Below are 22,845 nucleotides of genomic sequence, written 5' to 3'. Positions count from 1 at the left end.
TGTGAAGTGACTATGCTGAAACCCTATTAATGTGATTTGCAAAAATACAGATGTGTCTTACTTAGGAATGGATATCCATTTATCTTTGGAATACAATCTGATTGTCCTGACATGATTGAACTAGCCCATAATCCAGTTGTATCTATTCAGCAACATACCATGAATTAATTGGATACTTTCTGATCCTTTAATTTTTCCACATATAGAACAGAGCGAGGATGAGTTGTTGTATGATGTTTTGAGAATGATAAAGATTATAAAACTAGTGAATTGATAAATGTTGCTCTACATACCAATACCCTTATATCAAGTGTTTCCATGGCAAAACTGACTACTTTCCAAAGATTGACATACCATTAACGTAAAGTTGACATACCACTATATATGAGTTGTCAGTTCAACTCTTTGTAAGTATAGTATTCTTGGAGAAACCTTCATGATTAGAAAGACAAAATGAATAAACTGAAAGGCTAGAATCTTGAATAATAAGCACTTCAGGTAGCAACATGTTTTGCTGATTCCATATAGGATATTATTTATGGTTTCTGTCTGATGAAAGGTCATCTCATGCCTCTAGCTTAATGATTATTCCCTGATTTAATTTGGTCTAGAATAAAAAAAAGAATGGAGGCAGAAGTGTAAAATATTTTATAAAAGTTCCAAACAGAACCAATTCTCTTAAGATAAATTTACAGTACATTGGTTTAAAGTATTGTTGGAGAGAAATGTTATAAAATAAATTGTTACCTATTCCCCAAAAGAGCTAATTCTGCTGTGGCTTTGTAAAAGTCTGTTGCTTTGCATCTTCTGGAGGCAGAAGATGCCACCTTAGCTAAAATCTGACCTAGCTTGGAAGGAAGCTGAAGGCTGCCAGTGGAAAATATTTGCATAGTATTTTCCTATACTTGGAGAAAGATTAAAGTACCCAATGATAGCCTCTTTTTAAAAAAAAGTGCTGTTGCAGTGTCAGATAAAAACCAGAGCTATCCTTCTGAAGCCTCAAGGATTCATGGGCAGTAGCTTCTTAGCGCATACTATACTCTGATGGACTTCCACAATCTGGTGCCCATCAGATGCTTTGGATTTGAACTTCCATAGGGTTAAAATTCACACCTGGAAGGTATTGTGTTGAAGAAACCCACATTAATAAAAATATTTGCCCCTTTATTCAAGGAGAGAACTCTGCAGCCTTTAAGGAATCTAAATTGCATGTTTAATTACCATGTTTAATTAAGTTTTGCTTAAGGGGGAGGTGGAAAAGGGAGAGAGAAACTGTCTCCTTTCTCATCCTATTTTTTCCCCATAAGATAATCCTTTTTATTGTGATAGATTTTGCATTTAGCTGGGAAAGGATTACCATAACTATCAAAGTAGCCCTTCTTGGATTATGCCATTTTATATGCTGGTTGGAAGTGATAAGGTTGTCCATCAAAATCTCCCTTATTATGCAATATTAACCACTCCTTGTCAGACTAGTTTCCTATAGTCGAGGAGAAAAGAAACATTTTGATTTCAGACTAGTCTTGTCTGGGCATTGCTTGGATTTCAGAGTGATTAATAGTTCCATTGGAGAAAGCTTGGTTACAAAGAAGCAAATAACACTTGAGCTTTGATCACAGAATTATTTTCCTTTTTCAAAAAAGGATAAACAGGCCAGTTACCAAATATTAAGCGAAACAAGCTTTACCAATACAGAACAGAAAGAGTTGGCATTTCTTTGAAGTTTATGTGAAATGATTCCTAGGCTAGTTTTTAAAACCTGCCATTTATGTTGCTAAATGGAAAATAAGGGAGAGAAAACCTCCCTTTGTAAAATACTAGCCTAGCCTGCAAAACGACATAATACAAGCCAGTATTTAGTGCAATACAACAGGAGCAGCAGTGGCCAAGTATCTGCTACTTTCTTTTTTTTAAGTGTTCTCTCAGCTCCTCAGTTTTAGGCAGCAGTTCCTTGGCACAAAGGAGCAGGGCACATATTCTATAACAAAAGGGCTAGGAATTTCAAAAAAAAAAACCATATAAGTTGCAGCTTTGGTGTAAAGTTTGCTGGTGAAAATGGTGCGAATGCAGGCTTTGCTGGTGCTTCAAGTGTTCAGTCGGTGACCTCACTGTAATAATACTTTTGGGCTGCTGCTGTCATTTTCCAATCAGTGGCCCGGAACTCAATGATCTCCAGGAGTAGCAATTGGGACAGAGAGCTGAGACCCTCTTGCAGAAGGAATCCATCACGCAGAAGGGAAAAGAGCTCATCCATCCTCTGACTGTTCATCTTTTCAAGTTGCTCACCAATGCGGTGCAGCTGCAGCACCAGGCAGTCCACCTTAAGGCAAGAAAGCAATGAACATCTTGAAGAATTGAGAGCATTACCAGACATGTCCTTGAGGCGTCTCTTCCAGCCCATTACCCACCCACAAAAATAAATGCAGTTCAGGCGTACCTCACCTGTCCTCCAGCTAGTGCCATCCAGATGTAGCCATTCCAGCCAAGGATTATGGCAATTATTTCTTTTCCAGGTGCATATAGGAATCGTTTTATATTTAAAGTATGTACTTTTAAACATATTCTCATTAAACAATATCCATTCTCATTCCTTCTTGGGACTCTGAATGGTTCAATAACTTTTTCAGTACTCTTGCTATAGTATATATTCAAAATATTTTGCAACTTCATGCAAAAGTTCTGATTCTTTCATTGGAATTCCATGTGGAATTGGAATGTAACATGCATCTGACACTAACCAATTGATCCCTACTTTCATATGCATCCACAACAACCTAATTGCCACCAATTCATACTTTCTAACATACACAGTAACCCCTTGATTCATAACTACCTTACATGTAATCCCCAACTCCACTCCATAAGAAAAGACTTTCTTCAAGTTTATTCCACCTTTCCCTTTTCTTTTAGTTTTAATTATTCACCCGAGCTGTGATTTAACAGAGTCCATGTTATCCACGGTTTATTCCAAGAAAACTCACCTCTTCCTCTTTCTGCAAACTATCAGGCTGTGCCAATCGGAAGAGGCAGTCATAAACAGGATTCACCAATGCCATCATGGGCATATTGTTGACCTGTTAACAGATTGTGGACATGTCATATTCATAAACATTTTGGAATGATTAACCCCCACCCCCAATCTTCAACTTCTTATCACCACTTGGATATTTTAAAAAAAACTAAGCAAGTAAATGTATTGTTAATTAATTAAAAGCAGTGCAGAAGAAAAGCTCATGGTATTTTTCACTGATTTAGATGTTTGCTTAATGATCACAACAAAAAGTGTAACCCCCCCTCCCCCCCCCCGGCTCTGGTCACATGATGCCTTGACTTATGGTTGCAACAATTTATGACTGAAATTCTGAACTCAGTTATGGTCATAGGTTGTGGACTACCGTATACTGAAGTTACTTAAAGTAAGTTTTGGGGGAAAAGAGACATGAATCAAAACCAGGCCACTCTGAATGTTGATCTGAGGCATTTGGGTGTTCTCAATAGGATCCCCTTACCCTCAGGTAGTCAAAGATGTTACAGATAAAAGTGACATAGCAGATCCAGGCTTGGAGGGAATGGGCTCGCAACTCATCACGGTCCTTATACTCTTGCTGCAGTCGGTTGAGAAGGCACCGCCGGAAGATACTTTGGCTTGTTTGTTTGCTTTCCACCTATGATAAACATCAAGCTGTTAAGCCCAAGGGAAAGCTATATAAGCTATATGCACTCAAAAGAAATCGCTGTCCGTGTTCCTTTTACATTGCTCACATGTACAGCATCGCAGTTGCTCAACTCTGACCCAGACAGTCCGTGAACACAAACAAGAGACCAAGAAAGGGGTCAGTGAGGAAAAGGATAGTGAAGGGAACTAGTGATCCCCAGCTGTCAAAAGAGAGTGACATGCACGAGATGTATCTCCATTCCTATTGGAATTGAAATTTGAAAGCACCCTGAACATGTACAATTGGGGCCTCTGAAGTTTTTCTCCTTGATTTGCTTGGATTACCTCCCAGCTCAAGAGGCCCAGGCGTAGAGGAAGAATCCAGTATTTTTCCTATGCCTCTAAATCGTGAAATTAGGAGACTGGAAAGGAAGAATTAGGTTAAAGTTACTCTAACAAAATTTCCTATAAACTGCCTCCCAACCAGTAGATATCATGCCTTGCACATCTGCTTCCAGGTCTTGAGGAAACATTGGTGGATTTTTATCTCGTAGGCATTTGTACAGTGGTGAGAAGTGACAAAACACATGTGATATTGTAATACAGTCCTGTCCCATGTACTTGAATACAGTACAAAATTTCCCGCCTTTTGCTATTTCAGTGCAACTGGGCTTGGAAAGGAGATCTGTGCCCTACCTCTGTTTCTCTCTCTCACCCACACTGTTCAAACCCCAAGCATAGGAAGACAAAACATGCCTAAAGAAGCAGGAGCCTCTAGGGTCACAAAATGTGGAGGGAGGCAAAACTTAAATGGGTTATTTAATGAGTTTTGCTCACCAAGTCAGGGGCTATAGTTGAAGGGATAGATTCAGCTTCTATCCTCTCCTCTGGGCTGGTTGCCAAACATGTTCTGCGGGTCAGGCCAAGCCAAGCTCCATCTGTGGAAAGGAAGCATGGCTGCTGAATGACAGGCATGCCCAGAACCCTGCTTTAATATAACCTACAGGCTCCTTTATATGGAATTAATTAATTACACTGTGTTGTGTTATATTATTATAGTATATTAAGTGTATATATGTGTATAGTTATATATATATATATATATATACATACATACATACATACACACACACACACCATATTATGAGGGGAGGATAGCATTATTGTATTGTTATTACTATCTTATATTATATTACATTATACAAATCTATCTCAAACTAGAAATGGGAACATCATCCCACCCCATTCACAGGCATGAAAACAACGCTGCATATTGACAAACAGAATCCAAAGTATATGGTAGTTGAATGTGGAAAATGGCATTAAACTTCTTACTAATTCTCAGAAGGACTATACAGTCTCTCACCTGAGTGATGGCATAACAGATGCGCCCTGCCTCTTTACTGAATACACAATCTTTTAAGGACTGGTCCACAATTATATTGGCCACTTTCTCCAGATCCACGCTGCTGGGATCTACAGAAGAAGAGGCAACACTCAATTTTAGATCGAAAGGAATGTAAATCTATTTGACAGAAATTACAGCAGTGCCACATCAAACACCATTCCAAGTGAACTTGGAGACACGTACCAAAAAGTTCAGTGGGCAAAAATAGGAACTGGGATATGCCAGTTTTTCCTACTTGCATGCCTTACAAGTGTGCTGAAGTACACAGTGGCCAAAAGTTCAATAAAATAAATGCCAAGTGTGTATTTTGGATTAGATTAGTCAACAACTGGGTGCAACTGCAGAAAAGGTCTTACCTATGCGTGTGCCCTCTTTAGCTTCTGAAGAAAAAGTCTCTGGGGCAGAGTTTAAGGAATCAGAAGATTTTCATGGCAGCAGACAATCTTCTTCATTTGTTTATAAACTCTATAAAGATTGTGTGTTTGGGGGCCAAGGAAGGAATGGAAAGGCAAAGTGGGGGGACAGAGAAAGAGCTACTAACCTTTGAGTGCTGTTTTCAGTAACTGCTGAACTTCTGAATCAAATGAATATATTTTATAGTCCTCTTTGCTTGTTTCCTCCATCCCTTTCCCTCTTTCAAGTGCTATTAGGTCAGGGAAGCTGCTGAGTTAGCAGGACCTGTGGAGAAAGGAGAGACCATAAACAGTTTCTTTGGACCAGAGATAGATATGTATTGGTTCTTCCCTAGATGAGGCTCTATAACCCATGCAAAGAGGAAAAACAGTACTACTGGAGTTAATAAAAGGAAATAAAACCCTTGGATAACAAATGAAGAAAAAACAAACCTGGGGAAGATTCTCTTCCAACACAAACAACTAGTACTCCAATTGAATAATTGCTGTTCCTGTTCCTTCCTCTATTATTTGAAAATAAGGTGCTTCAGTGTGCAAAACAATCTAACATCATTGGCTCCCCTACTCCAGTAAGCCAAATGCACAGTTTCTGAATCCAGGGCCAAGCAGACTGCTCGGTCATCAAAATTCCTCTGTTTTTGCTCAGTCAGGCAAAAGTGAGTTGACAAGACATGACAGGAATCCATGGAAAACATTTTGGAGATCTGGAATCTATTCAAAGAATAGAGGTTGGAAGGTATGTTCAAAGAAGAAGAGCAATCGTATTAATATTCTATTAACTTCCCAGTTAACATCTGGTATTGGGGATCCTGAGCAGTCTACTTCTTGGTCCCTATATCCCTACATCAGTATCTCTGTTTCACTTTCCTTGTTCAATTTCATCTGTTCACCTTTCCATCCCAAATGTTAACAATTCTTTGTAAAGTACCATTCCTGAAATCCATCCATCAATATGTTCCCTTGTCTTGAATTCTTCTCCTTTAACTTAATGAAACCCTTGCTTGTATCTCTTCTGCTACCTAACCACTGCCTTTCCCATTTAATTTTTTTGAGTTAGGGGATATCAGGAATTCCTGATCATTCTGGTATCACGACTCCCTAAAACAAATGAATCTGTGTAATCCTTCAGAAGCTGCAAAACTACTATCAGCAGCTCCAGCCTGTCTGGCTAAGAGGGAGGAACACCGGGGTCAGCACCCTCAAAAAGCTGACAGGCAATCTATATATGTACTTATTTCCGCTACTATCATACTAATTGAATATGTACATCTCTTTCTACTAAAGACAAATGTGGAACAACTGGAGTATTCCTTGCCCTGCCTTGCTCCCTGACTTTTTCCAGTTGGGCCAAGGGAAGACAGAAAATGAGAGAAGAAAGGTGAGCCAGTATTTCCTCTTTTTCATACTTATAACTCTGATCACCCCTTGTCCACCAAGCCCCCCTTCAAGGAAATAAAGCACTGGGAAAAAGTAAACCCCTGCCATCTGCTGGAGATAAAGTGAAATGTGCAAAGCTGGAAGTCTTTCAGTATTCTGTCTGGAAAAGCATTTTCTTGTGCAAGCCTAAAAAAGACAAAGTAATCTCCCCCAGATTCGCCCAGGAATTCACAGCTTCATAGTATGAGATGCTCTGCTTGATCCCTCTTGATTTGCAGTAATGCGATAAGAAAATCCTGCAAGGTTTGCTATCCGTGAACTGAGAAAAATAGGGACATACTATAGCACAGGAAGATACACAACAAACTAAGCCATAATATGGGTGTTCTGGCTTAGTATGTTGCATGAACCCAGATAAATGGAACATATTCAAAGTATGAATTAAACAAATTACACTCTAATTCAGTGAACTGAATTCCAAAAAGGAATAGTTGGAGGCAGCATTCAAAGGCCTGCTTTTGGATAGCTTTATGGTATCATCAAAACACAGCAATTATTTTAAAAAGCACTGTTAATATTCTCTAGTTTTTATGCTTCATAGCAGCTATTTTTAATCATAAATAATTATACTGAATTACTGATAAACAAACCATTTTTCAAATGGCTTCCAAAAAAAATAAAAAAGTCCACAATTCTAAAAAAGTCATCATTTGAAACAGGAGATGAAAAGCAGAGTATGAATTCCTTAGCAAAGATAAAACAGAGTTTTTAAAAAACCCAAAGGTTTGAGAAAATAAAATCTTCCTTAAGCAACAAGATATAATCAAAGAGATACCAAGCCTTTCCCTCTCAGAAAGCTGTCTGTAACTGAGGCATTCTTATGGAGATCTCTGTTTTTGAGAATCCACGAGGGGTCACTTGTCAATATATAAAGAAATGCATAAGGAGACAGGCAGACCTTCAAACCATGGAGATCTTCAACTAATGCCCTGAATTGAGTTTCTGAGTGGATTGGGGGCTTGCCTCAATTTTTTATTTTATGGAAGGCAGTCTCTCTCTCTCTATTGCTTTACTGTTGTCTCTGTATGGAAAAACAGAGTTTAGGTGTGTAGAATCTAGTGTGACACCTAGCTGTTGGTGTGTTGCTTGAATAAAAAGGCAGGCAATCAAACAAACAAAAGATAAAATAAAAAACTTACCTGTGTAAAATGAGGGAACTAGCCAGAGTTACAGCAGCCTCCATGTACAGCAGGGGTGTCAAACTTGCATCGTCACGGTGGTGTCTCGTGACGCATTGGGACTTTTTTCCCCTCCTTCCCTAAACTGGGTATGGGCGTGGCCAGCGTGTGACGCATCTGGCCCGCGGGCCGTAAGTTTGACAGTCCTGATGTAAAGTCAATCAATATGCACTGCCATGAACTTACTAAGGGTTTGACAATTCCCTTTTTACGACAACTGCTGTCATTACACAGCAATGCTATTAATGGGAGAGCACAGCCAGCTTTGTTACTGCATGGAGAATTCCCAACTGATAAGTCAGTTTCAACACATACCAGAGCAGTCACACCAACCTTTCTCCTATTCAGAGCATGTGACCTCTAGTTAGGTTTCAAGATCAATTACTTCTCTGCATAGCAGTCAGTATAGTATGGCTGCTGATTGTTCCGTGATTGTTCTGACATGTATAGAAACCAGAGCTACTGTTACCTGATGCCCGACCTCTGGAACATCATCCCTCCAGAGATTAGACTGGCCCCAACTCTGCTGGCCTTTCACAAAGCCTTGAAGACCTGATTCTGTGCCTGCCTCCTCATCGTGTTAATGTCTTTTCATTATTTTCCCAGCTGTGTTATGTATATATTTTTATTCATTTTAACATTGTAAATGACTCTTAGAGTCATGTATTTGAAATTGGTGCCTACCCAGATTAAATAAATGATAAACGTGGTTCTATTCCAACCCTAACCCTAAAAGTAACTTTTGGAGTAAAGGAAAAAACTAACGGCAAACCACTTCAATATTGTTGCCCAGGATATGACACAGATATGTTCACCAAGTCCTTAGAAAAGAGCAAAACCGGAGCTACTCTTCATTTCTTTTTTATACCTACACATAAAACATTGGTTTTAATCCTGCAAAGCAGCCACAAAGACTTTGAGTGTGGGTGGATGACTCTACAGGTCGTCCTCGATTTACAACAGTCCATCTAGTGACCCTCCAACGTTATAACGGCACTGAAAAAAGTAACTTATGAGCATTTTTCACACTTACAAACATTGCAACATTTCCACTGTCACACGATCAAAATTAAATTGCTTGGCAAGTGATTCATATTTATGATGGTTGCCGCCTTATCCCGGAATCACGTGATCACCTTTTGAGATCTTCTGACAAACAAAGTCACCGGGGAAACCAGATTCACTTAACAACCGTGTTACTAACTTAACAACTGCAGGGGTCATAAAATGAAGCAAAACTCACTTAACCAATGTCACTTAGCAAACATACATTTTGGACTCAATTGTGGTGGTTTAAATCAAGGATTTACCTGTGCTTTAAAAACCAGTTTTTCCAACAGGGAAGCCAATTTATCAAGGGGGGGAAGGGGAACGCCCCGCCCCTTCAAAGAGACCCGCACCCCCCGTTTCTCAGGCAGCCCCGAGAAAGCGAGAAGGAGAAGTCGGAAGGACACCCACCTGCTCTCTCGCCTTTCACGCCTCCGATGTCAGCAGGGGCGCGCCGGCATCTTGCCGCGGGAAAACGCCCCCGGGGATCCCTAAACCTTTTTGGGGTCCGGCTCGGGTCGCTGGAGGTATATCAGAAAAAAGCCCACCACCAAAAAGAGCAGCAGCAGCAGCAAGAAAGGCAGCAGCTCAAGCATGGAGTGCAAGTGCAGGATGGGCATCCTTCGGGTATTGGCCCCGGCGGCCCCCGACACCGGCAGAAGCGCCCAGCTGACCCGACCCGAGCAGCCGTCGCGCGTCCCTCCGGCAGGCAGGCCGCCCTGGCTTTTCACTCACTTTGGGGTCCGACGGCAACTCCTAAAACTCAGCTGCTGAGTGGGGTGCGTTTTTCCCCCACCCTTCCCTCCTTGTTTGCACAGCCGGAGGCTTCCTCTTAGGTCATTTCCTCGCCAGGGTAAGTGGAAGGAGGGAGAAAAACGGTGACAGTATACCGGCAAGCAGCGCCTACTGCTGGCAAATGGAGGTACCCTCCTTTAAACCAAGGGTCTGAAGGTTGCTTGCAAGAATTAACCTCACGAATGAAGGGCAAAATATTACGTGTCTCAGGATCCAATCTGGGTCGGTCACCGGGACCAGACCAGAGGGCTCCAGGATAAGCTTCAACATGAATCCGAAGGCTCGGAAGAACTATCTGGTCCCGGTGACCGATCCAGATTGGATCCTGCAAGAGTTAATCTATTTGGTTGCCTTTCCGTACTAGAATCTGTGATCCAGCAGCTAAAGCCTGAACCAGAAATAAGGAATACCAGTTAAACACACAAAGTCAGAAACAAAGTAAGGGATTTGGAATTTGGAATTTTGGAGTGCTGGTCGTCAGCACTCCAACTTACTATTGTGTCATGAGTGATATACACTAACTGAAATAATTACTGGCACAGATTGGCAATATGTAGACTTTATTCAACTTTCATAAATTCAAACCAACAGATAGTTCTGAGGATTAATGAGAGTTGTAATATAACATGGAGAAATTCTGACAGAAATTCAGGAACTAGAGATCACCATAATTAAAACTAAGTATAAACTGGCAGATTACACACACATACACACACATATATATATACACACACATATATATATATACACACACATACATACACATATATGCTTGAGATATATATGCACCATACTTTCAAAGTCCTTTTTAAAGTTTTCTCACCTGTCACATCTCCACTAATGCTACTGCTGCATATTCTCAAATGATTTTCTTGAATCACCACAAAGGCCAGGGACTGCATCCTCTACTATCATGTGCTACATTACAGTACCTGAATTTAGAAGGAACATTATACCAGTCATTGGACATCAGAATTCCCTTTCTATGAAGATGATATCCCAATTAAAAAAAAAATCTGCAAAGGGATAAATCAGAAATGGAACAGAGGCTTTCCACAAGCAGGTAGAATATGCCTGCCTGCTCTGTCCACTTGTACTGGTTGAGCTGAATGTGGAAGAGAGATAGTCTTTTAGATAACCAGGTCACCAAAGTTTTATAAGTCATAACCAACACCTTGAATTATCTTTGGAAACCTGCCAATATTCAGTGCCGCTCATAGAGCAAGGGTGCTACATGAGCAACGTGTGGCATGCTCATAATTGCCTGTGTCACTGCATTCATATAGTAGTTGAATGGCAACTCCATGTATATCACATTGCAGTAGCCTAGGCGTAAGGTGACTAAAGCATGAGTGGCTTCTAAAAGGGAGGGGTACATTGAGAAATAGATTGGATTTGTGTGAAAACTTTTCAGCCACGAGCAGAAGTTGTGCACTCATAAAGCTATGCACAAGCCCTGAATAAGCAAATGCAACCTAGTTCAGGACTAAAGATAAGATCCCTATTTCTGGAGGAGGGCCACAAAACCACACAGCCACCCAATCTTATCAATGTTGAACTTGGCCTCTTCCTCCCCTCCAGGTTTCCAACACCTGCAGCCTCAAATGATACCTTTTTGTTTGTAACAGACTCCCAAATACAATAACCAGACATTAAGGGCAGTTTATAAAAAACTTTCCTTGCAAACAACAGCTGCCTTTCCCAAGTCCTTCTTAGGTACTGTTTAGGTGCAGTAATATGAAAAGGGATGTTTACATGCTGTTCCTCCATTGGATTCTCAGAAGAGTGGCAATTGCAAAAAGAAAAAATAATCCAGAAATTTATGATAAATATATTTATATGTTTATTTTTCTTTCAAGATAGACACATGTTCTATGGATTAGAAAACTGGATGGTCCAAACTGTCTCAGCCACAAAAAATAACTCTTTATATGAAAAATACAGATACAGTGTTATAGATTAAGCATTCATGTTAAACACGGGGTTAAAAAAAATCTCAATAATGGAATCTGAAACCTTGCACAACCCTAGATGTCAACAAAGATCATTTAGATTACAGTACTAGGAGTACAAATCTGTCTGGGTTCTCATTGGCATAGGTGCCCAGATAATAACCATCAACGATTTTGGAGGTATTGGGAGAGACTGCTGACCTATCCATGTTATGCTGCCTTGTAAACACTCAATTATTAAAGTATACACTGATTTTGGCACTGTCATAAGGCACAATATCTTAAAATTAACATATTTGAGGAAGCAGATTGAAGGACGCACTAAAGGATAGAGGAGAACTGAAAGATAAGTGACCTAGCTTATATTTGGAGACTACAAATGTGAAGTGTGCCTTCTTTCTTTGGATTGCTGTGACTTCATGCTTGCCTCTTAAGCTTGCTAGTTTACGTGCTTAAAAAGAGGATAATTCTGACAGAAAGGCAGGTTTCATGAGGTAATGCCTCTATTGTATAGGTGGGGAAAGACACAGGAGCCCTTGAGGGCAAGGTGATGTGGAGCCCCTTTTAGTTATAGTTGGTTCATAACTGGTGTTCTGTTCTTCTAGTCCAGTGATTCTCAACCTTGACAATTTTAAGATGGTGGACTTCAACTCCCATAATTCCTCAACCAGCATACTGGGGCAGGGGTGAAATTCTGGGAGTATGCTGGCTGGGGGATTATGGGAGTTAAAACACTGGACTAGAAGAACAGAACACCAGTTATGAACCAACCATAACACTGGTCTAGTCAGTAGTGTTCTTATTCATATTTATTGTTTTTTGTCTGTAATCTATCCAGATTCATTAAGGAGTCAATGGCCTCAAAATTTGATAAATAAAATAATAAAAAACATGTCAAGGACAGTTGTTGCTGCATTTCTGGTGAATCTGTTGTTTGCCTTTTGACAAAGGAGCCTACCCTAGGTGCATTTTAGAAAGAATCTGAATCAGCAATTCCAATCTTAGACAACAAAAGAAGGAAAGGCCTATGAACACTTTGGGAAGAGAACCCACATGTCCAAAACAAATATTTCAGAGAAATGGAAGCAACCTTTGTTCTTAGGATACATAAGGCAAAGTTTGCATAAATCAGGGCCTTTCCAATGGTATGCAATATAGCTGGAATGTGACTTTCACAGCTCTTATGAACATAAATACAGATAAGAGTACAAGGAACAACCTGACCCAGTAGGTAAGCAAAAGAAAGTAACTTTAAACTTTCCTGTTTGCAGTCTCTGTGCTTCCAAACACCAACGGCTCTGATTCTACTGATTTCAGCATGAATTAAAATCCATCCTGCCAGTACTGGAAGTTTTATAAAAAGAATTTGCAGATACTGCTGGAAACAAATCTATTTTTTAAAACCTCTCTCTTTTCAGAAGCTTTGCTTATATTTATCAGGTATATAGCAAACTGGAGTGTTCTTGTGTATTACTACAGTACCTTCAATTTAGCAATATATCTGAACGTGGATTGTCCTATGCTGAAAGGAGGTCATGGAGTAGAAATCAACTTGGTGATTTCCCAACTGTACTCATCCTGTCAGATTGCTTTTTCCCCAGATACCATGCAAAGATTATAGAGTATAAAAAAATATCTAAATAAATAAATATACATTATTTTTATGCTTTTACATTTACATTTTACAGATAAGTGCATAGAAAACAGGCAGGGAATAGAGAATCAGCTTCTTCCTGTGTGTGAAACTGGGACCATGACAATTCATATATTTTATATCAGGCAAAACTGAATTAGTCCAAGAATATTCCGTTTGTGAGGACAAAGCCTTAAAGCAAACTTACTTACCCAATTGCTGTGAACTTTTTAATGTAAATACAGAGTATGTACCAGGAAGTTGAGAAATCTATCAATGACTTGGAAAGTAAAGGCTGCAATTCTAAATGTGCATAGTGGGATTTATTTCTGAGTAAACTTTGACAAGATTGCACCAATCGTTTAATTTTCTTTATAGCTTTCATCATATATAAAATTGGCCAAATTCAGCCAGGCAAATGGTCCTCTTCAACTGTTTTTTCACTAAATGTTAAGAGTTTGCTGAAAAAAAGTATCCATTGTTATTCCAGAGCTTCTTGGGGAAAAAGAAGCTATCAGAGGATAACATTGTTTAAGAAAAATCATTACGATAATTTAAAAGATGCATCCTATCGCAAAATGAAACGGAATAATTGTATAGCCAACAATATTTTTTCCTCACTTTGATTCAAAATGAAAAAGTTTAAAATGAAAACTTCTTAAGAATTTAGATCCAGCATGTTTGTTTTAGTAAGAAAGAAGTTGATAGTGCAAAAATATAAGTGTCTAGTTTACAGGCCGCTTGTATGCTTGCCCTCTATTTTTAATTTGGAGTAGTGGCAAAATATATTTATGTATGCGCAGGGCAAGAGGAACCATGAACACTAATGGCCCTGCTAACACAGAAGGGTAAGATATGCATGCAGCGCTTCCTCTACTTTGTTTAGGATTTTGGCAACAGACAATTTCCACAGACTCACTAATGGAACACTGCAAAATCACAAGACCTGCAAGAACCTCAGCCAAGAGGCAAGGGAATGGCTGACAAAACAGCTATTGCATTTTTACTGCCGGGGCTGAATGGCCAAGGCAGGTAGTTGTCTATTAAGCAATTGTCCCATCGGCACTACTGAATGCCAGGATCTCCAGCTTATCACAGGCATTGCAAAATGGCCATGCTGAAGGAGTCTGGCCATCCACTAGTCAATATATAGTTCTGTTTAAGGGTACCAAGTTTCCAGGGTCACAAAAGGGGATTTTGATATGTGAACTGGGGTCTGATTCAAACCCTCTGTTATGAAACAATAGAAAAAGTAGACACACCTTTACAACAAAGATCTTCAGAGGCCTTGATGATGAACCTCATCAAGACTCACAAATGCTGCAGCTGCAGACTAAAGAGACAACCTGAGCAGGTGTTGAGGTGAGCCACCGTTTCTGTTTTGAGCCAAACCAACGAGTGATGTGCATCCTGGGTTTGGGCAAAGAGTCACTTGTCTCGATTCTCCAATCCCATGTGCCCTGCCTCACCCCTCAGTCCCCAACGATGACGACTGCAGCTTCAATTACACTCCAAGAACATCCACTGGAGGCAGGCAGGAACTCTTGCTTATAATTAGCCTTCTTGCTTCTTAGGACCACCGGAGACTTGCATTGTTAGCAGAAAACTGCAAAAGAGCTCATACCAGAAAAAGGTGAAGCCGGTAGAAAAAGCAGCCTTCAACAGGCTTGGGGAGAGGCCCTTGAAGAATCCTCTGGGTCCCTCATCCAAGATTATCTGTCGGGCACAGTCCATGATGCTAGTGTATGTTCGAACCTGCAGACACAAGAAATGAGTGAGCCAGAGCAGAGATTCAGGCTGGGTACAAAGTCTTTTCTCTTAGACATAACAGGACGTTGGATTCAGTTTCATGTAATTGCGGGGAAAAGTCGTGGCAAGAAGTATTTATGTTCGTGCTCTCTCATGGAAACTGACCCTGAAGCACTGCATAGCCAGATTATGCATATTGGTCTCCAGACAGAAAATGAGAAAAAAGAATCCGTATACTTAAAAGCTATGGATTGAGATTTAGAAAAACAAAGCCACCAAAAACTGGCTAGTTGAACAAAAAAGAAACTCGGCACAAACGTTTATAACACAGTTTTATTGTGAAACGGTATATGTTCAATACTTTGAAAGAAGGTTGAATAAGGGGGCACTAACTAGAGGCAAATCTAAGTTGTGCCTTATTATTACATGAACAAGATGTGAGAAGCCTTGAGTTCAGGTCCTCCCACTTCCTCTTCCTCTCTTCTTCACACACAATTTAAAACTACTAGGCTCTGTGTATAACAAAGCCATCTCTGTCAAAATATGGGCAACTGTGGTTTGCACAAACTGTAGTTCATCCAACTGCAAGCTGAGCAAAAACACAATGTGATAAATTGCTATCCTTCTGCATGAAACAGGAAAAAAGGGGAGGAGGGAAAGCATTGGTTCCAGGTTCTCATCTAGAAATAGCCAGGGGAGGGGGCCAGCAATGGCTCCATTACAAGCAATGCATCCAGCATACACTTAGAGGCTACAGTATCAAAGCTACAAGTTCTCAGTGATGGGCAGAATGTACTTCTAGTAATGTCTTCATCAAAGATAGTGTTTCCCAACCATAGCAACTTCCAAGTGGTGGACTTTGACTCTCAGAATCCCACAGCCCACAAGGCCATTGAGGAGAATTATGTGAGTTGAAGTCCACACACCTGGAAATTGCCATGGTTGAGAAACACTAAAATAAGAGTAGGAGAGTAGGTGAGGCAGAACTCCTCATTTAGATATTGCATAAAAGGGGAAAGTCTGGTTGTTTCAGCAGATACACCCTACTGCCTGATATATTTGGCACAGACAAAGAGAAAGAGAGGAAAGGGGAACAAGACAGATTTCCACAAGCCAAATCCCCTCTCACCTGCCCAAAGGCCGCCCTGGCTTGTTCAAAACCACCCACTTGCAGTCGCTTCTTGAACAGGTCAAAGGGATAGGTCAGGGTTTTGCTGAGGACACCAGCACAGCTGCCGCACACTAAGTTTCTAATATTACCTGAAAAACCAAGAGGTTAGAAGTGGAGGGAAGCACTCCAAAGCTAAGTCTAATCCTGCCCTTCAAAGCCCTGGACTGGTCAACATAGGAGAGTCACGAGTCACTGGGGTAGGATTATCTTTATGAAAGGTTCTCAATGGGTTCCTATTTACTTACTGATTTCACACTTACAATTTTGCCGCTAACTGATTTCCAACTTTGAGGCAGCAGACTTTCTAAGCTCAGCTTAGACCTGCCCCTTTTTCCCTGCCCAGCCGCACAATTGGCACCAACCTTTCTTCATCTCTTCGCTTGGAACAATCCAGTTGTACACCCTCTTCAGGAGACTGTAGAAGGAAAACTGGAAGCCGGCATAAGGAACAATGGCAATTATGGTTGGGCTCAGCCCCCTATAGAAAGTCAGCAGTCCTTCCTTCTGGTACATGCTGACCACAGCGTGGCGGAGATTCCTGTAAATCTAAAACAATTTAAGGAGGAGCATCTTAGAACAATTAATAAGTGGAACAACTTGCCTGCAGAAGTTGTGAATGCTCCAACACTGGAAATTTTTAAGAAGATGTTGGATAACCATTTGTCTGAAGTGGTGTAGGGTTTCCTGCCTGGGCAGGGGGTTGGACTAGAAGACCTCCAAGGTCCCTTCCAACTCTGTTATTCTATTCTATCTTTCCTTGGCCATGATGCAAATTTTGCTCTCGGTATTGAAGCGAGATTTCAGCTATGCTGTCAAAAAGCTCCAACTATTAAGAGGTGCAGCTCCTGCTAGTTACCCAAACTGGCTATCTATCTGTCCCTTAACATTTCTGGTCATCATTGTATGTTTAGACTGGATTTGGCATTTTTCTCCATCTACTGAATCCTTCCCAAGGACCCGAGATAGGCAGATGTTGTTGTTTGATGTTCTTAAAGGTGTTATTATCATAGGCACAACAGCTACCAGTTCATTAGCTGCTGTTGGCCTTCATACTCATTGAGTTCTTCCCAAGAACATAGGATGTTTTAATATATTGGAAGACCCTAGCAGTATGGCTATTATTATTCACTTTTCTGCTCTGAAGAGCACTCAAGTTGGTAAAGAATTTTTTTACGAATATAAAACTTCAAAAACACATCACAATAAAATCATTACTAAAAGCAATTAACCAGTTAAAAGCTTGAAGAGAGAGAGAGAGAGCGAGAGAGAGAGCCTTTTTGTCATGACCAGACAATCCCCATGCTACCCTTTGCTCCTCCCACACAGCTGCCTTCTCAACAGGGTACTGAAAAGCAAAATGATCTATTATGCAAAGTACAGTTTCTATGATGCCTATCTGCACAATAATATATAGACTTGCATAGCTTATTCTGCATGCATAATAATAATGTGCAAAAGAAAGCAGTTCTGACACAGAATTTCAAATTTGTGTAAGAGAAGCAAAGACTGTTCCCACAAGAAACATAACATCTGAGGGGAAATTTAACATGTATTAGAATAAGTAGCTTAAATTAAAACACATATTTTCCTGGGTGAACAGTGACAGACCAGGAAAAGAAGCAACTTCTTTTACAGAGCTCCTGACAGGTAAAGAGGCCGTGACCATTCTGGATTTGAAGCACCTCTTCCACTTTGCACACTGAATACTGCACACTAAAATGGCTGGATTCAAACATATTAAGCCAAAATAACTCTGCTTTGGTAAACAAGTCATATTGATCTAATTCCCACATACTGTAAACCTTGATGGATGGTGGTTGCCTATTTGTCAGATTGCTTCCCTATCAGATTTATAGATTTTCTCAAGATGCAGCTGTTTATTTATTTTATTTTTATTTTATTAGTCATATTTCTATGCCGCCCACTCTCCGAGGACTCTGGGCGGCTTACACCAAAGACAGTATACTAAATAGTATATTACCCCCAACAATCTGGGTCCTCATTTTACCCACCTTGGAAGGATGGAAGGCTGAATCAACCTTGAGCCGGTGAGATTTGATCCACTGATCTGCTGAACTAGCAGTCAGCTGAAGTAGCTGCAGTACTGCACTCTGCGCCACCTCGGCTCTTATCAAAGTCTTCCTTTCACTCCTTTCTATCATGGGACTTTCACCTTTTGGGACTCTGTTATTTTTTCATCAGCCTCAAGTACTCCTCCTAACCTTGCCTATCAATTCCGACAGATCAACCAACAATAAATAAGACAGTCCCTCCTAAGAAAGCTTATGGCATAATAAATGTTTTAATATCTAAGACACCCTAAGACTGTAAGTAAGTTGGAAACCAGTCAGAATGGTGTCATTTCATTAAATAAATACTGTTGGTGTAAAGTAAAGAACCAGAATATTCTCCAGGTAGCAAGAGCAGAATTAATCTGGAAGCACAGAGGGTGGGTGGGGAGTGGAAAATCTTTCATCCATCTCTTACCTTCGGTTCTCCTTGGGCAGCCAAGCGAGTGCGCAATGTGTCAAGAGGCTGAACTGTCACAGTAGCAGCACAAGCAGACAGACCGCCACAGATAAAGTGCACAGTGAAGTCACGAGCATCATAAGTTGTGCCATGGTGCACCAGCTTTGTCAGAAATTCAAAACTGACAAACTTGTAAAAAGAAAACCAAAACAATCAAAAATGTACATATTTGATTTAGGAGAGCCACCAATCACACAAGGATATTTTTAAAAGAACAATTTCTGTTAATACATATGGTCCAACAATTCTGGTTTTGCATCTCTGAATAATTAATTAATTACTAATTATTAAACTGATTCATTTTTTTTCACTTATTTCATTTATAGGATTTAGGATGGTGAATGTCTCTGGAAGTATGCAAATATCAGGAGAGTTGCATAATTGGCTAATTTATGGCTCAATGGGTTGCGTGGATCCAGTTAATATAGTTAGTTTATGGTTTAATGTTACAATAGCTGAACCTTAATATTTGGGTAAATCCTGCCTCAATTTATACTGTGTTAGCCTTCTATGTGAACATACCCAACATCTGAGAAAACAATTTAGACTCCTCAGAATTACATCAGTTTACAAACTAGTATCCAAGATAGATTAGCATTAAATAATCAAAACAAGAAGCAGCAGCTGATGTGCTTCTCATCATTTGGCAAAAATTAACAGATTTTATTTTGCATTTCAGGATGTGGGATGAAAAGTTTTGGCAGGAAAGTGAAATCAGAGAAAATACAGCAAAGAATTTTTTGGGCTCTAAGAGAGGGATTGACAAAGACTGGATAAAAGAAAATAGGGTATTACCCTTGTGCAAGCATGGAGATTCTGAATTACTATTTAAAATTACTTAAATTAACTCATTACTTGAACAGAAAGTACATGAAGAAAAGTTAATATGAAATCCTAAATTTTGCTAAGAATAAATCTTTAGTCCCAGAGTCATAACATTCCATGTTAACAACTCAATTGTGTCATATTAATTCTAAAAAAAGTACCGTATTTTTTCGGAGTATAAGATACACTTTTTTCCCTCCTAAAAGAGGCTGAAAATCTTATACTCCGAATATAGCTTTTTCAAAGCTTTTTTTCAGCTCTAACGAGGCACTAGCGAGTGAAGCGATCTCCGTGGTTTGTCTGCTTTTCTCATTGCTTCTCTCTCCAAAGATCAGTTGTGCTTTAGAAGCTGTTTTTTTTTATCCCTAAGCAGGGGATAAAAACCAGCAAACTAATGTGCTGAAGCTGACCAGGCTAAGGACACTAGCCAGATGAATACCTGGTAGGGAGATTTTTTTTTTTTTTTGTTATTTTCCTCCCCAAAAACTAAGCTGTGTCTTATACTCTGAAAAATACGGTAGTCAGTTTTTGAAAAGAAACACAAGAAGGCAGCTAAACAGATCACTTTGGAAGTTAAGAAAATTGTCAGTTTTCAGGCTGAATAGATAAAATATTGTTTGGTTCTCACCTGGACAGCCCCATATGTGATGGAAAGAAGTTGAGCGGGGACATGACCTTTCCAAAATGCAGTGACCCCTTCCTCCTGAAAAATCTTACCAGCAGCCTGCCAGATACCATGATACTTCGCCTGTGGATTTTTGGAGGAAAGCTGCTCTATCTGAAGCTGAAAAATGACAGCATGAGTAAACTTTCCAATATTTATGTGGAAAATTTAAGACTTCAAAATATCTTAGGGCCATATTTATCAGAAAGTGTGTCTTAGGCTACGGTATTTTCTAATATACATTTACTTACCTGGAAATAATCACTATTTACCCTGGCAGGAAATATATAAATATAGTCCTCGACTTACAACAGTTCATTTAGAGACTGTTTAAACTTACAAGGGCACTGAAAAAAGTGACATTATTTACACTTATGACCGCTGCAGGATCCCCATGTTCACGTGATTTACATTCGGATGCTTTTGACAACTGGTCCATATTTATGAAAGTTGCAGTGTCCCAATGTCATGTGATCATCTTTTGTGACCTTCTGACAAGCAAAGTCAATGGGGAAGCCAGATTCACTTAACAACCGTGTTACTAATTTAACAACTGCAGCGATTCACTTAACAAATGTGGCAAGAAAAGTCATAAAATGGGGCAAAACCTCACTTAACAAATTTCTCACTTAGCAGCATAAATTCTGGCCTCAATTGTGGTCGCAAGTTGAGGACCTATAATTACTTTGCTACTTTAGAATAGGCATAGGTCCCACCTAGCCTTCCAGCAACTTCTATCACCTGGAAGGTCGCACAGAAACAACACTGGCCTCGAATTTCAGAAGGCTCATCCCAAATGTTGTGCCGATTAGAAAGGGAAAATATTAGACTACAATGCTCTTCCCAAAAGCTTAGAATATTTAGAAGGAAAAGGTTAATCATCTTTTAAAGGGTCAACGTATTTTTTTTTTAAATAAACCTGGAGTAAAAAAGCAAACCTTCAAACAGCCCTAGGTAAAAATCATTGGGCTTCCTTGCCAAAGCTGCAACACCCAAGGAAAACCGCTACACCGAGTTGCACAATACAAGCACAGGAGCAACTATGCTAGAGCAGGTGGGAAGGCTTTCTAGTACACTCTTCCCACGGGGCTCCTCAGATGCTTGTGGACGTGGGTCTCACAAGCCAGATATGTCAGGAAGACTGCCTTCCACAAACCTTCTCCCAGAAGCCACCTGCCTCCGATTCCATACAACTCTCATAACTACCATAGTAGCTCTGGATAGCTGCATCAGTGCCTTCAACTAAAGGACCACCTTCTGTTGTTTTTAACGGGGGGGGGGGGTCCAAGATCTTCAGGTGAAGGAACAAGTCAGCTGCGTTTCTGTCTTGATGCAAACAGCGGAGGGGGAAAAAATATAGCGGGCTCTGTCCTTAAATTATATAACCTCTGGAAACGCAAAGCTAAAGGCCAAATCAGCTCCTTAGAAGAGCGGAGGGTCCTTTAAAACCACCTTCCTCTTGATTGTCCAACGTCATAAAGACAAATACCTGAAATCGAATCTTCAGCACATCAAAAGGGCCGATCATCGCCCGAGTGACCAATCCGGAAGCGGATCCTGCCGCTGCTACTTTCAGAGTCGAAAGGGAGCTACACTCGGAATCCGGATCATAGCCAACCATCCCTACAAGGTCTATGGACCTTGCTCTCCATGCACGACTCCTCTTCCCCGGGCACCAACACTGGTGGAGGCAAAGAAAAGGGGAAAGGAAAAGAAAAAAAGAAAAAGGAGTCGCATCAAGAGCGGACGCCGGAGAGCTGAGACCCGGGGGAAAGAGGGAGGGTTTTGTCTTTACAAAGAGACAACAGTGCATCTGAGCATGTTTAAAGTTGCATTCCCCGCCGCACTGAAGAGCCTCGCGCCTGCTTTGCATGGCCGTGAACCAAGCACGTGTCCTCCTCAATCAGCCTGGCCGGCGGCTAATTTTGTGGCTGCCTTGAGAAAAGAGACGCGGCACCAACCGGCTCAGGTTTCCCCTCTGCGACCCTCCCCGGGCATCTCGACCTTCTCCCCCGCCCACCCGGGACCCTCCTTCGGCTCCAGCGAGAGGCTCACCCAGACCGCGGCTTCCCAGGGCAACGAAATGCGGCGACCAATCGGAGGCTTGGCGAGGATTCAACCCGGCTCCACCCGAGGACCCGGGCGGCAGGTCTTGAAGGACGACCTCACGCGGCTCTCGCTCGGGATGACACAGCCGCCGGGCTCTCTGGGAAATGTAGTCTGCGATACCTGAGGATTGAGGCGGGAGAAAAACGGGGAAGCGATGGTTTTCTTTAAAAAGGCTCAGATGAACAGGCACAGGCCAATGCGTTTTAAGTGATCTGGGATAGAGTTCTTAAAAAAATAACCAAAAATAGCACAACCGGGAAAAGAACTAAAATAAATAAAG

At 40.7% G+C, this 22,845-nt stretch overlaps 2 protein-coding genes across 3 annotated transcripts; both read right to left on the bottom strand.

Moving 5' to 3' along the window:
- Positions 1-631: 631 nt before the first annotated feature.
- MIF4GD (MIF4G domain containing) lies at positions 632-9,950 on the bottom strand. 2 transcript variants are annotated; one of them, XM_070937574.1, is made up of 6 exons: positions 9,874-9,950; positions 5,605-5,741; positions 5,022-5,131; positions 3,510-3,665; positions 2,982-3,074; positions 632-2,320 (listed from the first exon to the last, which is right to left on the bottom strand). In XM_070937574.1, exons 2-6 carry the CDS (start codon positions 5,684-5,686, stop codon positions 2,093-2,095), a joined length of 669 nt encoding a protein of 222 aa, XP_070793675.1. In that variant the 5' UTR covers positions 5,687-5,741; positions 9,874-9,950; the 3' UTR covers positions 632-2,092. The 2 variants fall into 2 exon arrangements, with proteins under 2 accessions (XP_070793675.1, XP_070793673.1); XM_070937572.1 differs by having other exon boundaries at positions 9,550-9,944.
- Positions 9,951-11,833: 1,883 nt separating this feature from the next.
- SLC25A19 (solute carrier family 25 member 19) lies at positions 11,834-22,114 on the bottom strand. The gene is made up of 6 exons (XM_070934628.1): positions 21,946-22,114; positions 20,421-20,576; positions 18,926-19,096; positions 16,801-16,984; positions 16,397-16,527; positions 11,834-15,273 (listed from the first exon to the last, which is right to left on the bottom strand). The coding sequence occupies exons 1-6, from the start codon at positions 22,075-22,077 to the stop codon at positions 15,073-15,075; spliced, it is 975 nt and encodes a 324-aa protein (XP_070790729.1). The 5' UTR covers positions 22,078-22,114; the 3' UTR covers positions 11,834-15,072.
- Between the last annotated feature and the right edge of the window lie 731 nt (positions 22,115-22,845).

Source organism: Pituophis catenifer, unplaced genomic scaffold, assembly GCF_029215685.1.
Source record: "Pituophis catenifer annectens isolate HBS135680 unplaced genomic scaffold, rPitCat1.0.hap2 SCAF_2, whole genome shotgun sequence".
Taxonomy (NCBI): Eukaryota; Metazoa; Chordata; class Lepidosauria; order Squamata; family Colubridae; genus Pituophis; species Pituophis catenifer.
The sequence above is the reverse complement of the archived record's forward strand: the minus strand, read 5'-3'. Positions and strand labels throughout refer to the sequence as shown.

Excerpts from the sequence above, each read along its gene's own strand:
- MIF4GD (XM_070937574.1), bottom strand. The coding sequence starts at position 5,686 with ATGGAGGAAACAAGCAAAGAGGACTATAAAATATATTCATTTGATTCA. Across the intron at positions 3,075-3,509 it reads ACATCTTTGACTACCTGAGG|GTCAACAATATGCCCATGAT; the intron begins GTAAGGGGATCC and ends ATCTGTTAACAG. Across the intron at positions 2,321-2,981 it reads GTTTGCAGAAAGAGGAAGAG|GTGGACTGCCTGGTGCTGCA; the intron begins GTGAGTTTTCTT and ends TCTTGCCTTAAG.
- SLC25A19 (XM_070934628.1), bottom strand. The coding sequence starts at position 22,077 with ATGGTTGGCTATGATCCGGATTCCGAGTGTAGCTCCCTTTCGACTCTG. Across the intron at positions 19,097-20,420 it reads TCACATATGGGGCTGTCCAG|TTTGTCAGTTTTGAATTTCT; the intron begins GTGAGAACCAAA and ends TCTTTTTACAAG. Across the intron at positions 16,528-16,800 it reads AAGCGAAGAGATGAAGAAAG|GTAATATTAGAAACTTAGTG; the intron begins GTTGGTGCCAAT and ends TTGGTTTTTCAG.